The sequence below is a fragment of the Coptis chinensis genome, chromosome 4 (genome assembly GCF_015680905.1).
Source record: "Coptis chinensis isolate HL-2020 chromosome 4, ASM1568090v1, whole genome shotgun sequence".
Taxonomy (NCBI): Eukaryota; Viridiplantae; Streptophyta; class Magnoliopsida; order Ranunculales; family Ranunculaceae; genus Coptis; species Coptis chinensis.
Window position 1 is genome coordinate 17,106,925 of NC_141459.1, and position 12,073 is coordinate 17,118,997.

General features: G+C 38.7%; 1 protein-coding gene across 1 annotated transcript; it reads right to left on the reverse strand.

Moving 5' to 3' along the window:
• Positions 1 to 2,110: 2,110 nt before the first annotated feature.
• LOC147502233 (Polymerase/histidinol phosphatase-like protein) lies at positions 2,111 to 7,292 on the reverse strand. The gene is made up of 5 exons (XM_086607144.1): positions 6,859 to 7,292; positions 3,769 to 3,893; positions 3,362 to 3,673; positions 3,064 to 3,233; positions 2,111 to 2,785 (listed from the first exon to the last, which is right to left on the reverse strand). Exons 1-5 carry the CDS (start codon positions 7,168 to 7,170, stop codon positions 2,373 to 2,375), a joined length of 1,332 nt encoding a protein of 443 aa, XP_086463270.1. The 5' UTR covers positions 7,171 to 7,292; the 3' UTR covers positions 2,111 to 2,372.
• Positions 7,293 to 12,073: the final 4,781 nt, after the last annotated feature.

Sequence of the window (12,073 nt, forward strand, 5' to 3'; positions counted from 1 at the left end):
GTGTGGGTGAAAACCCCACAACTTTACTTCACCAAGCAACCCCAAATTTTCAGTTTTCGAATCCCTCTCAAATCACAGATCCGGCCGCCATTAATGTTCTTGAAGCTTTGTCACCCCATTCGACACCCTCATCCCTCAATCAATCCTCCTAATCCCATCACCATCAACCCATTCAAATACCCAACCAAAACCCAAACAACAAAGTTTAATAAACTAGGGGGATTTCTCGTCACGCCATTAACGAACCATTTGGGAGCTTCGACAAAGACCATTAACACCGCTTCAAAGCGGTTGGGTTTTGATCCCTAACCAAAACCCACACTATACTATACTAACCAACTCGATTCCAACATCATTCACCACTTATAGAAACAACTCGACCTCCATTGATGCTGTTCAAAGTTATCAACAACCCCGACATCACCCACTACCTCCAATCAGTAATACAATCAACACAACAAGAGTATAACCGAAAAAAATGAAACACAAACAGTTCCAAATCATATACAGACCATCAAGTTTTGTTTTGAAGCGAGGGTTTCATACTATATTGACGCTTCGAGCTTCAATGATTCAAATTCGATTTCGAGTTCATCGGTTTAATAAAACTAAAGGATATCGACAGAAATAATAAGTAGAAAATTGATCTGAAACACTCGACAGTAAAAGTTTTTTATTCGTAGACGTAGAACTTTAGTTTTGGTAAAAGGAAAAACATAACTACTCACCTGTATTAAAACTCAACTCGATGAAACCCTCATCGTCCGAATCGTCGCTACCCAACGCTTCTAAAGAATCCCGCTTCTATCTCTATCTCCATTTTTATTATATTTTATTCTAAAAAATCCTATTCTCTAACAATGTGATTATATACTTGGGTTTGAAACCCAAGCCTCAACATGCACTTCGGCCCAAAATTAGGCCCACATATCCCAAATCCAATCCAACAGATTTTATATAAATAATTACGTATTTTAAATACGGGCGTTACAAGGGTGGTGCAAGAAATTTAAATGACTAATTAATATAATTTTCATATCTTATAACTATGCATAGTTGTTAATATTTTTTAGAATAATTTAATATAATGACACTTATTCGTAGGACACGTTCATGCGATAAATCTTTTCAAGTGGGAGTAGTGTATTTTTGAGGATATGGAAACAATCAATTTGTTTTAGTGATTTGTACACATTAGTACGTAAACCGAACGGTGATGATTTACCGCTAAATCACTATAAATTTAATAAAATTATTATACAAACTAGATCGAGTTTAAGATAATTCCATTTGAAAATTACGGATTAATATCCTAAACCATAAAGTGAAGAGGCAATCTCAATTTGATCCCTTAGTTTCCAAGTACTTATCCACCATAATCACTGCTCATTAACGTATTTCAGTTTATTTTCAATAAAAATATATTCTGATTGAAAATTTGCCGCTAAATTACCATAAATCTAAGAAAATTATTATACAAACTAGATCGAGTTTAAGATAATTCTATTCGAAAATTACGGATTAATATCCTAAACCACAAAGTGAAGAAACTGTCCCAATTTGATCCCTTAGTTTCCAAGTACTTATGCACCATAATTGCTGCTTATTAACGTATTTCGGTTTATTTTCAATAAAAAAATATTCTGATTCGAAAATTTACCGCTAAATCACCATAAATCTAAAAAAACTATTATACAAATTAGATCGAGTTTATAATAATTCTATTCGAAAATTACGGATTAATATCCTAAATCACAAAATGAAGATGTTATCTCAATTTGATCCCTTAGTTTCCAAGTACTTATGCACCATAATCGCTGCTCATTAACGTATTTCGGTTTGTTTTCAATAAAAATATATTCTGATTCGAAAATTTGTGTGAGACATTTTGTAAAGCCTTTTCAGCACACAAAATATTTAATAGATCCCGGGCGTATACCCGGATCCAAAACCTACTGAGTTACTAAAAAAAAACATTGTCCTCTAGAATTGTTCTTCCCCGAAATTGGTCCTATGACTATTTTCTTGTAGAAAACAAACCATAATCAAAGAATCCATATGTCCGATCTCATTAAATCATACTTTAGCAAGCCCAATCGGCAAAGGAATATAGTTTGAACTTTGTAAGCTTCTTTTCTTTTCTTTTTCCATAAAATATCTTGCAATAAAATTCTTGTTAATTGTTCCTCATCTTTTCTTGTGATTCTTCATGACATAACATCTAAAAGAACATTCCCTTTAACAAAAATGAAGGTGAAACGAAAAGATCAACAATTTGACTGTGAAGTAGATAACTAACTATCCACTGCGGTGCCAAGGATTTGATAAACTCACAATCCTCAGGTGACCTCAGCAGTTTCCAGGAAAAAAGATCAGCTAACAACAGAAATTTGGATGCCACTCTGCTTAATATCCGTATGAGAAAGTTTCAATCTGAGGGCCTCGAACTCGACCTCTTGCCTTTCATCATTAGTCAACCAAGAGGATAGGCACATATCAATCACATCATTGCAACAATTCATGTTAATACCCGCTTTGAGGTTCCTGACTTTGCCAAACTTTGTGAGTTTTTCTAGACTAGAATCCGATGGGTCTTCCACAAAATTATGTAGTATGTCCTTAAAAGCATTACACCAGATGGGTCGAGCAACCTTGAGAAAGGCATGCAAGGTCATTACTGGAAGATTCACACTACCCAAATCAGACTCATCATGGGTTCCCCTTCCATGATAATCTGACCCTCCAAGCTTCACAAGATCATAGGTATCGGCCAAGTCACTGAATGCTGTTAATTGGTCAAGACGAACACAAGTGAGAATTCATTCACTGGGAATTTTAAAAGTTATATACAAGTGCTAAGAAACATAACATGAGCTACTTTTTCTTTTCTTCTTTTAAAGAAAAACAAAATACGGTTTAATAACCAAAACGAACAACTTCCAAAAAGATGCTCTCTCCTCCTTTGATAGACTAGAATATAAACACAAACAGTCAATCTCTAAAGGATGTCAGGACCTGTCATATTTTAGGGGAAACCGATGGTGTCAGACACTGCATACATACCTGCCAACTTTCCATCACTTCTGTAAACCTCGATGCCATGAAGGCCAGCATCTTTCAATCTCCTAACAACAGCAAGAGGGTTCTTTAACGCCCAAGGGTGAGCTAAAGCAGCAACTCCCCCAGTTCGACATATCATTTGCACCGCTTCCTCTGCGTGAAGCTCATTACCCCTGTCCAAAGAAGGTGACAGTGCTCAGCAATTTTTCAAGTGTTTAATGTAATTCTAAGCTATCGTCTCCATTGTAAAAACACATAAATTTCAAAATAATGAACTGGTGTTAAGGGTTGGGGCTATTACGTAGAGTAAGCCGGACCACCATCGTACAGATAGCGATTGAAAGCTTGCTTCAAATTTTCAACATGGCCTGCTTCAACCATTGCACGAGCCACATGCAACCTTCCTGGAGCCACTCCAATCCCTGCAATTTTAGCAACATGCTCCCACTTCAGTGGCATCTTGAGGTTTTCTAGCTTTGAGATCATGTTCTTTGCGCGTTGGTAGCGACCCTCTCGTATATAGGCTAAGCAAGTCTCAAGTTCATCCATTCCTTTTGGCCCACAACTCCCATAATATGCAAGGACATGAACTGGTTCCTCAGCTCCAGACTCTCTGTTAGTTATCCAGATACCAGAAGTGAATAAAACATTAGCTATTAATATTTCAAGCTTTGTTGTGGACACGCACATACAAGGACAGAGAACAACCTTGAAGTGAATATTGTGCTAATTTCAACCCCAGGGATTATTTTAATGCCAAATTTGCGAGCAGCTTCTAAGGCCTCAGGGATGCCTGACATAGTATCATGATCGGTCAGAGAAAGTACTTTCACCTGTTCTGAACACATTGTATACATTAAATTCATGTTTTTGGCCAAGGTTGATATAAGAAAAAATTGGATACTTTATTCTAAATCATTAGATTATCAGGATAAATGCGGTTCAGATGATCAATGGGATAAGTGTCTTACTGTTAACATTATTTAAAAAAAAATGCCAGGTCATAATTCATGACTGAGGATTTCAGTACACAACTATGGTAGAAAGCTTTAGATGGCAAGACCAGCACAAACATAAAATACAGAAAATCATCGGGAAAGGATGATGGAAACTTACACATCAGTGATCCTCATCAGAGCAACAATTTAAGCTCTTATTTTCAAAACCTTTTTCTTTCATTGACAAGGAGGGTAAAAATTAAGATATGAAAGAATTTATACGAAGGAAAAAAAATTCAGTGCGCGACAATCTCAAATTACTTTCTTTGACAGATAATCTTCACTTGCATATTAGCCTCTTTCTTAGAAACCAACTTTAATCTATACACGAACCTGAGATTATATGAAAAAACATTAACACCTCACTCTCCTAGTCCATTGGAAAGGATGAATGGATAGGTTGAATACTTGCTAGGCGTTACCAATGTATTCTTCCTACTCCCTCGACTTGAGCCCAAATAACTCGGCATCATCAAAAAGAAAATTTGGGAATAAAATCTCCTAGCGTATTACTATGGGTATGCTCTTCAATGTGATATGTAAACCTTCTGTCCACTATGTTCTATTTAAGTGCAATGAAACAACTTCTCACAATCAACCATTTTGAAAGGTCAATTTTCCTAGTTTTAGTCGTTCGCCTGAAAATGTAAAGTAAATGATTGAACTCAATGCTATATGGTCATTGTTAGAGTTGTTGTAAGCTGTTAGATAGGTGGGACACTTGGCCCACCCAAAAGGTACAACCCCATGACCCAGATTTTTTTGAGGTTTTCTATATTGTAAACAAACTATTTTCCTATATAAGAATAATGAGAGGAGTCCGAAACTAACTAAACCGAACTCTCTTTTCTCTCTCAACTTTCTTCTTCATTAGCAATAATATAATTTTACTGTCATTAAGTTACGCTACAATCCCCATAGTAAAGCATGCTTACAGTCCAAATTCCCTTAGGAGCACAAATCCTGATGCAAACAAGAGTCTCCATAAAGTCCAGATATATATTTTATTTTTTATTATTAACATAAAGTTCAGATATAACAGCACAAAGCAGCACATTACTATCTACTAGAAAGAATAGTATGACAACCTTCAAGATTAGGTCAAAGCTAGATATCTCTTCCAAAAGTAATAATTACTTAGTAATACCCTATTTCTTTTCACAGAGGAAAATATCCCTTTCTGTATGACTATTCATATTCCACTCCTGCACTTTTGGGATGGAGCTAACAGATTAAGGGAGGATGCATTCAGGCTGTGAGGCACACATGACTGCTTTTTATACCACTTAGGCTACTGTCTTTTTCTTCGAGTTAGATTGGGCACTTGGCCTTTAAGTGGAGTATTGTGATTTTGGGCAGTTATTCTTGTTCTTTGGAGGCTAAGTAGGTATTTGCGTAGTCCCATTCCTCGTGTAACAGTAATGGTAAAAACAAGTATACTATGATAAAGAGAATTATGCACAACAAGTATAATCAAGTGAGCGGAGCGAACGATCTTGGGCTGGGTGGGGGTAGGTGGCCTTGGTTGGTTGGTTTCTGTCTGTCCTCAACTTCTCTCTCATTTTTTCTTCGCCCCCAAATTACCTTTCTCCTTCACCCAACTCTCTCTCTCTCCCCGCAGCTCCGCTCACTCCCCACTGTCATGCAGTATACTAGTATAGTATGAAGACGACAGTAACCTACTTAGCCTCTAAATAACAGAGGTTGTTGCTAACAACTCAAGCAACCAGGAATCAAGAAATGAAAGATGATATGTCCTTGCCACTCTAGAAGTTCATTCGCTCCATGCCACACAAGATCGACCTCTAAGAACGCTGGATTTTTCTTTGTTACACCTAAGCAACCACATCATTGCCCACCAAGCCCAAAGGCTAATATCACCAGACCCAAAGAATAATCGACCATGGAATGGCCAGGCCCCACCACCCCAACAACATAGGACCTAAATATTTACACAGGAAAAACTCGCTAGATGATGATGGATGTACAACCGTTAACCACTGGTTCATTTTGCACACCTCATGAACTGGTTCGCCATTAGTGGGATCAAAATGTTAAAGGCAACACGAACCCCTAAAGGGCCTAAGCTTTACCACCAAAACATGTTGCCAAACTCCATTTCAAATGGTACATAGAGGAGTGAAATAGAAGCAGTCACTCGGATTCCAAAGTAAATCTGAAAGGGGAGGAGTCTGTGAGGACATAAAAAAAAGTATTGAGGTTACTTACTGAAACCCTTACTTTCCACCCTATGAATAGCAAGGTCTGGTTGCCGACGTGGTCTCCCTGTTCCGATTTGATACTGCCTCTTCACTTTTAGACTACACTTTCTTCCAAACTTTATCACATCCCACTTGGACTAGGATGACTAGTAACAAAGTCATTTCCCAAACATCCCAAAATCATTCAAATCTGAATCTAATTGCGCTTAAGTGCTTAAACAAGTAAGAATGTGTTGGTAAGAGGTTTATAAGCTTTCCTCAAAATATTAAAGGAGAGGGGCTGAAGAATCCTATTTCTCTTTTCTAATGAACTTGTTTGCATGAATAATTAAAAGTATTAGTCGATTGACATTCATATAAAATGAAGTCAATCCAAGGAGACACTAGTACTGGCCAGATAATATCAATCCATAAGAGCATAACAAAGTGAAAATATTTCATTACCTCAAGCAGAAGGCCAGGCCAGATAATAACATTAAAATTCAAATCTAAATAAAACTCAATACCCAAATCATGCAACATTGTAAAGCAACAACACAACCAATCCAAACATAAAAACTAGAAGAGAATGGACTTACCCCATTCCTATGAGCTCTCTCAACAACAGCAGTGGGTGACAAGAACCCATCACTACAAATCGAATGAGAATGCAACTCGAACACAAACTTATCAGAAACCTTATTACTACTTTTCAACTGCACCCCAAAATCATCTACTACAACAGAAGCTGATGAAGAAGAAGAAGAAGAAGAAGAATCAAGAAACACCCATTCACTAACATACTTTGTAGCATAACTCTGTTCCATTGTCATCTTCTTTTTCTTCTTGCTATTACTACCACTAGTCTTCTTCTTCTTCTTACCTTTTTGAAGATTTGAGCCATCACCCATCACGAAACACCACTTGGCCTTCTTTCTTTAATGAATAATAATAATAAATAAATAAATATAAATAAAAGAGGCTCTCTAATTTCTTTTCTAGAATACCAAATGCAAATCTTAACAATATTCCATTAAGAACGAAATCTCCGATAAAAAGAGGGCGAAATTTTGAAAGATAGATTGACAGGTGGAGGACTTGGGGACATGTGCCATGCATTCACGATCAGGTGTTCTTTTCTATGCGTCTTGGGATGCGTGTTGACTTATCTTTTGTTTTGGAATAAGGTGGTCCATGTACTCATGTACACTGTACGAGATTATTAGCAAATTTTATCCGAGAATGGAACAAGTTAAGTTTTCAGCTGAGTGGTCAATCTGGTCCTAGTCTCCCAGACCAGCTGATCACAAGTTATGCATCCCTGGGTGCATGACTTGGGTATCTAACTACTAGCTATGAAGTATTCAAGTCTTAACTTTCCATTGTGGATATATACTTTCGGTTATCATAAGTCATCAATGATACCAAAAAGACAAAAAAGATATCATTCATAGACATTGATAGCAGGCTACTGTTTTAGGGACAAGGTGAGTTGTCTTTATCTTTGGGAGGATTATTTCTTTAATTCTTAATGGAATTGGCAGACTTTTAAAGATGGACCAAAAAAAAAAGTTCTAGGGAGTTGTGGTAACTTTTAGCTTGGTTCAAAATCTGATTGGTGTTAAATTTGGCTGCTAAAAGATTAGGGTTTTTAGTTTGCCAAGTTAAATTTGACATCCCAAAATAAAAAAAAAACCAATCAATTGCGTTTTTCTGTTTTGAAGTGCTAAATGATACGGACGGCATAGTTTCTACCGTTCGTCCATTATTTTGTAACTTAAGTTGAATTTTTTTTGGATGGACGGTACAGTTTATGCCGTCCGTCGAAATTTAACACACGGACGGTATAAACCGTGTCGTCCATCTCCCGAACTTATTATAGCAGCTGCTAGCGAAGGTCTTAATTTTTACTGGGTTTTTGACTCCTTCCAAATTTAAGACCCTTTTAGCGGAAGCCCTATTAGAATGACATTTTTGTGGTTGGGGTGCTATATTTGCCTTTATCAGCCTATATAGTCCCCCGTTGGACTTGCTCTGAAAGAGATAGAAGTCATAGAACAGGTATCATGAGTTTATGACTGTGTACATTTAATTACCACATCAAAATGTAAAGCTTGTGGAATGACTGGTTGTACATTTACTGTCTCTAAGGGACATTCTATCTCTCACTCACGTGACGCGCACACAAGTCCACATACAAACAACTCCGCTAACTCAACTCGACTCCAAACATACAAACACTCAGTTCAGTATCAATGACTCGTCACCCGATTTCATCTTGTGATATCATCACCTGCCACTCTCATCATTGTTATCGTTAGTATTAGGTATTTACCTACTGCAACACTCAAATCATTACCATCATTACATCCTTAACCACACTTTTTCTATACCAGCTCAAACAACATAACACCTAAAACTACCACACACAGATGCAGCCTGTGAGGATGTGACACTCATCCTAATAACGCACATGTTCATACCACCACACGTGTTCTACCAACCACTCACTCACAATACGTAGACATCTTCTTACTCATGAAGAGTAGTCATTTCCATCCACCCAAACACTCCTTTTCTTTCTTTTAAATTAGAGTTAAGTTATAAACATTTGGTGTAATGTCATGTTAATCCCATAGGATAAAAATAGACATTTATACTATCCAAAATATTTGATGGAGTGAAAAACTATAGCACAGGCTGTCTATTACCATCATCAAATATTTAGGACAGTTGTTTCATTGTTTTACACATCGGCAATATAGCTGCATTGTTTGTAATTTGTTTGTAACTAGTATATAACCCGCGCCCACAGCATTGTTTCAAATTAGGCCCAAAAGAACCCCAACCAATCAAATGATAAAAGCCGAAGCCTACAAAAAGGTCATTGTTGACCAAATCAACAATGATCCAGTACCCTTTCAAATTAACATTGTAAATTGCACATATCCTATAAGACTTTAGATCTACCATGTCACAACTTGTGAAATATAATGGTAGCCGCCGGATGGAGCCCTACGGACCCCACACCAAGTATTTTTTTAGATAGATCAGTTAAAAATCTCAGTTTATTTCAACTTTCAAAGTGGTGAATGTGCTATAACCCTTATGCATTCAATGGTTCTTTTACTATATATGGTAGTCAATAAAATGAACATGCATATGACATTAAATTAGGTAGAGTACAATGGACTTGTTCCCATCTTCTTCTATAATACACCTGATACGTACTAATGTGTTATACGTCTGTAAGTACCCTCCGTTCTGCGCTTATGTCACTATAGCACATGTGTCCACACCAGGTCGTATCTCAACCATCTCATACCACTTGACCAACATGTCATAATGACCCAAACTCAGGTCGTCCCAAATCTCAAGTACAACCATATATGGAAGCAAATCATCTAGCATAATCCTGGAGCTCAGTCAATACACCATTCAAGGAAATATTTACTTTGTAACGTCAGGGGTAATGGCGAATCATCAAGATAGCACACAAGGTGTATCTACACTTGATAACGGTTCAGAACAAATAAGGAAAGTCACCTTAGACATCTATAAGTAGAGAGAGATGAACTACGTAAGGCTTGATTCAAGTTTACCCCGAGAAACTTGATACGTAGGCAACTCTTATCCCTAGAAAGAGTGTAGCCACTTCCCATCAATCAGAACCTCAAGTCGTAGACCTTAAAACACCAAACCTCTACATTGGCGCCATCTGCCGGTTCGTTTCCTTGAGAAAACACATAAACTACTTTCTCAAGCCCACGAAGCTGGTCATAAAAACTCACCATGGAAACACAGCTACAAGCCTTAGCAGACCAAATGAAGACTCTCCAAGATTCGTTCATCGCCCTCAAATAAGAAAATCAAACAATGCGCGAGCAAACAACTTCCAACACCAACAACGACACTCCAAACGCAGGGGAGCACAACGCAGTCACAATCCTCACTACCACCACCAATCAACGACTATAAGACTTCGCCCAGAGGTTGGAGAAGTCAAACGACAAAGCCAGCGCGATCCAGATCGCTCAAAAGATGCTCCAGTCATACAAGGCATCACCATTCACCATTGAAATCAGGGACAAGCAGCCTCCCTCAGAATTCATATCTCCAAAGTTCCCGCTATACGATGGTAGCTCGTGTCCAAGACAAAGACATAGCTCGTTTTGACCCGGATCTTCACACTCTCTCTACAAATACCCGCACTATGATTACCTGAAGTGCAAACTCTTTCCAGCCAGCTTGAAGAACGGAGCACTAGACTGGTTCTACACGCTCACCCCAGATCCAGTTAACAACTTCGACAAGCTAGCTGAGTCGTTCGCAGTGGAGTTCATCCACAATAGGAAGAAACAAGCCGACCTGGACTCCTTGTTTCAACTGAAGCAAGAACATGGTGAGACGATCCGTGCTTTCCTAAAACGTTTCAAGAAAGAGCTCCTATCAATGGAGCTAGGCTTCAAAGACAGCTTTGCAACTTCTGCATTCACCAATGCCCTCTTGGACGACTCCGACCTAGTAGGGTCTCTAATACGTAACAGGCCAGAATGCTTAGATGACCTGTACCACATAATCGACAAGTACATCAAGTACGAAGAATGGATGGCCCAGTGCAAAAGCAAAGAAGTCCTCGCAGTAAGCGACAAGCGAGGACCCAAATAAAACAATCACTACTCAGGCAACAACAACAACAACAACAAGGGTTCCAGCTCCCACAAGCTCTCATACACCAAACGAGAATTCTCTAACTTTTCCAGGACGCCAAGCCATATCTTGAAGAATATATATACAGAACCATACTTCAAGCCCAACATCAACAAAGTCATAACAATCCAAGGATGTCCATACTGCCACTTCTACAAACTCTAACACCACGACACAGATGAGTGTCGGAGCCTCAAGCACCACCTCCAAAATTTAGTCGAATAGGGAAAACTGAAAAAGTTCCTATCGAAAAGTGACCTCAGTCATAAGCTGAATGCGAATCGCCACGCAGGAGTCGAAGCCATGAACGACCTGCACACAGAAGGAGCAAAAGCAGAACAGCCTAACGATCTAAATTTCCAGGTCGGTTGAGGCACAACAGGAGACAATACTCCTCCGACCACGACGAAGAAAAAGTAATCAGCATGATTACAGAGCAACGAGACTTCAGGTCGGGAAAAGCTCAAGCGGGTAGGCGCACTGCAAGAAATCTATCACCTCTCTTACAAAGTTGAGGCAATCACTCCTACCAGCTCCCAAACAACAGCTGCCATCTCATTCACCGAGGAAGATCTAAACAAGGTGTGCCTACCTCACAATGATGCCCTGGTAGTGCACGTCAAAATCAATGGCTGGACAATCAAAAGGGTCTTCATCGATCCAGGCAGCTCATGCGACATCCTCTTCTATCAAACATACAAAGATATGCACCTGCCATACTCGGTGATGATATAATCAAATGCACCACTCTATGGATTCAATGAAGAGCGCACATATGCCATTGGAGACGTCATATTACCAGTCTCCATTGGAGAAAAAGAGGACATGGTCAGGACCTCAACACGTTTCAGCGTAATTGATGTCAAGTCGTCTTATACTGCCATCTTAGGATGTATGTAGATTCACAGGATCCAAGCAGTTCCATCCACCTTACACCAAATCCTGCAGTTCCCCGGACCTCGAGGTATCATGGAGCTTAGGAGCAACCAACTAGAAGCTCATAGATGCAATCAAGTTAGCGCAACAACCATGACCAAAACTCAGGTTGTCTAAGACAAAGATGTCCCAAAGCTCCAAAATCCTCAGGCGTCTAGCTCAAAACCA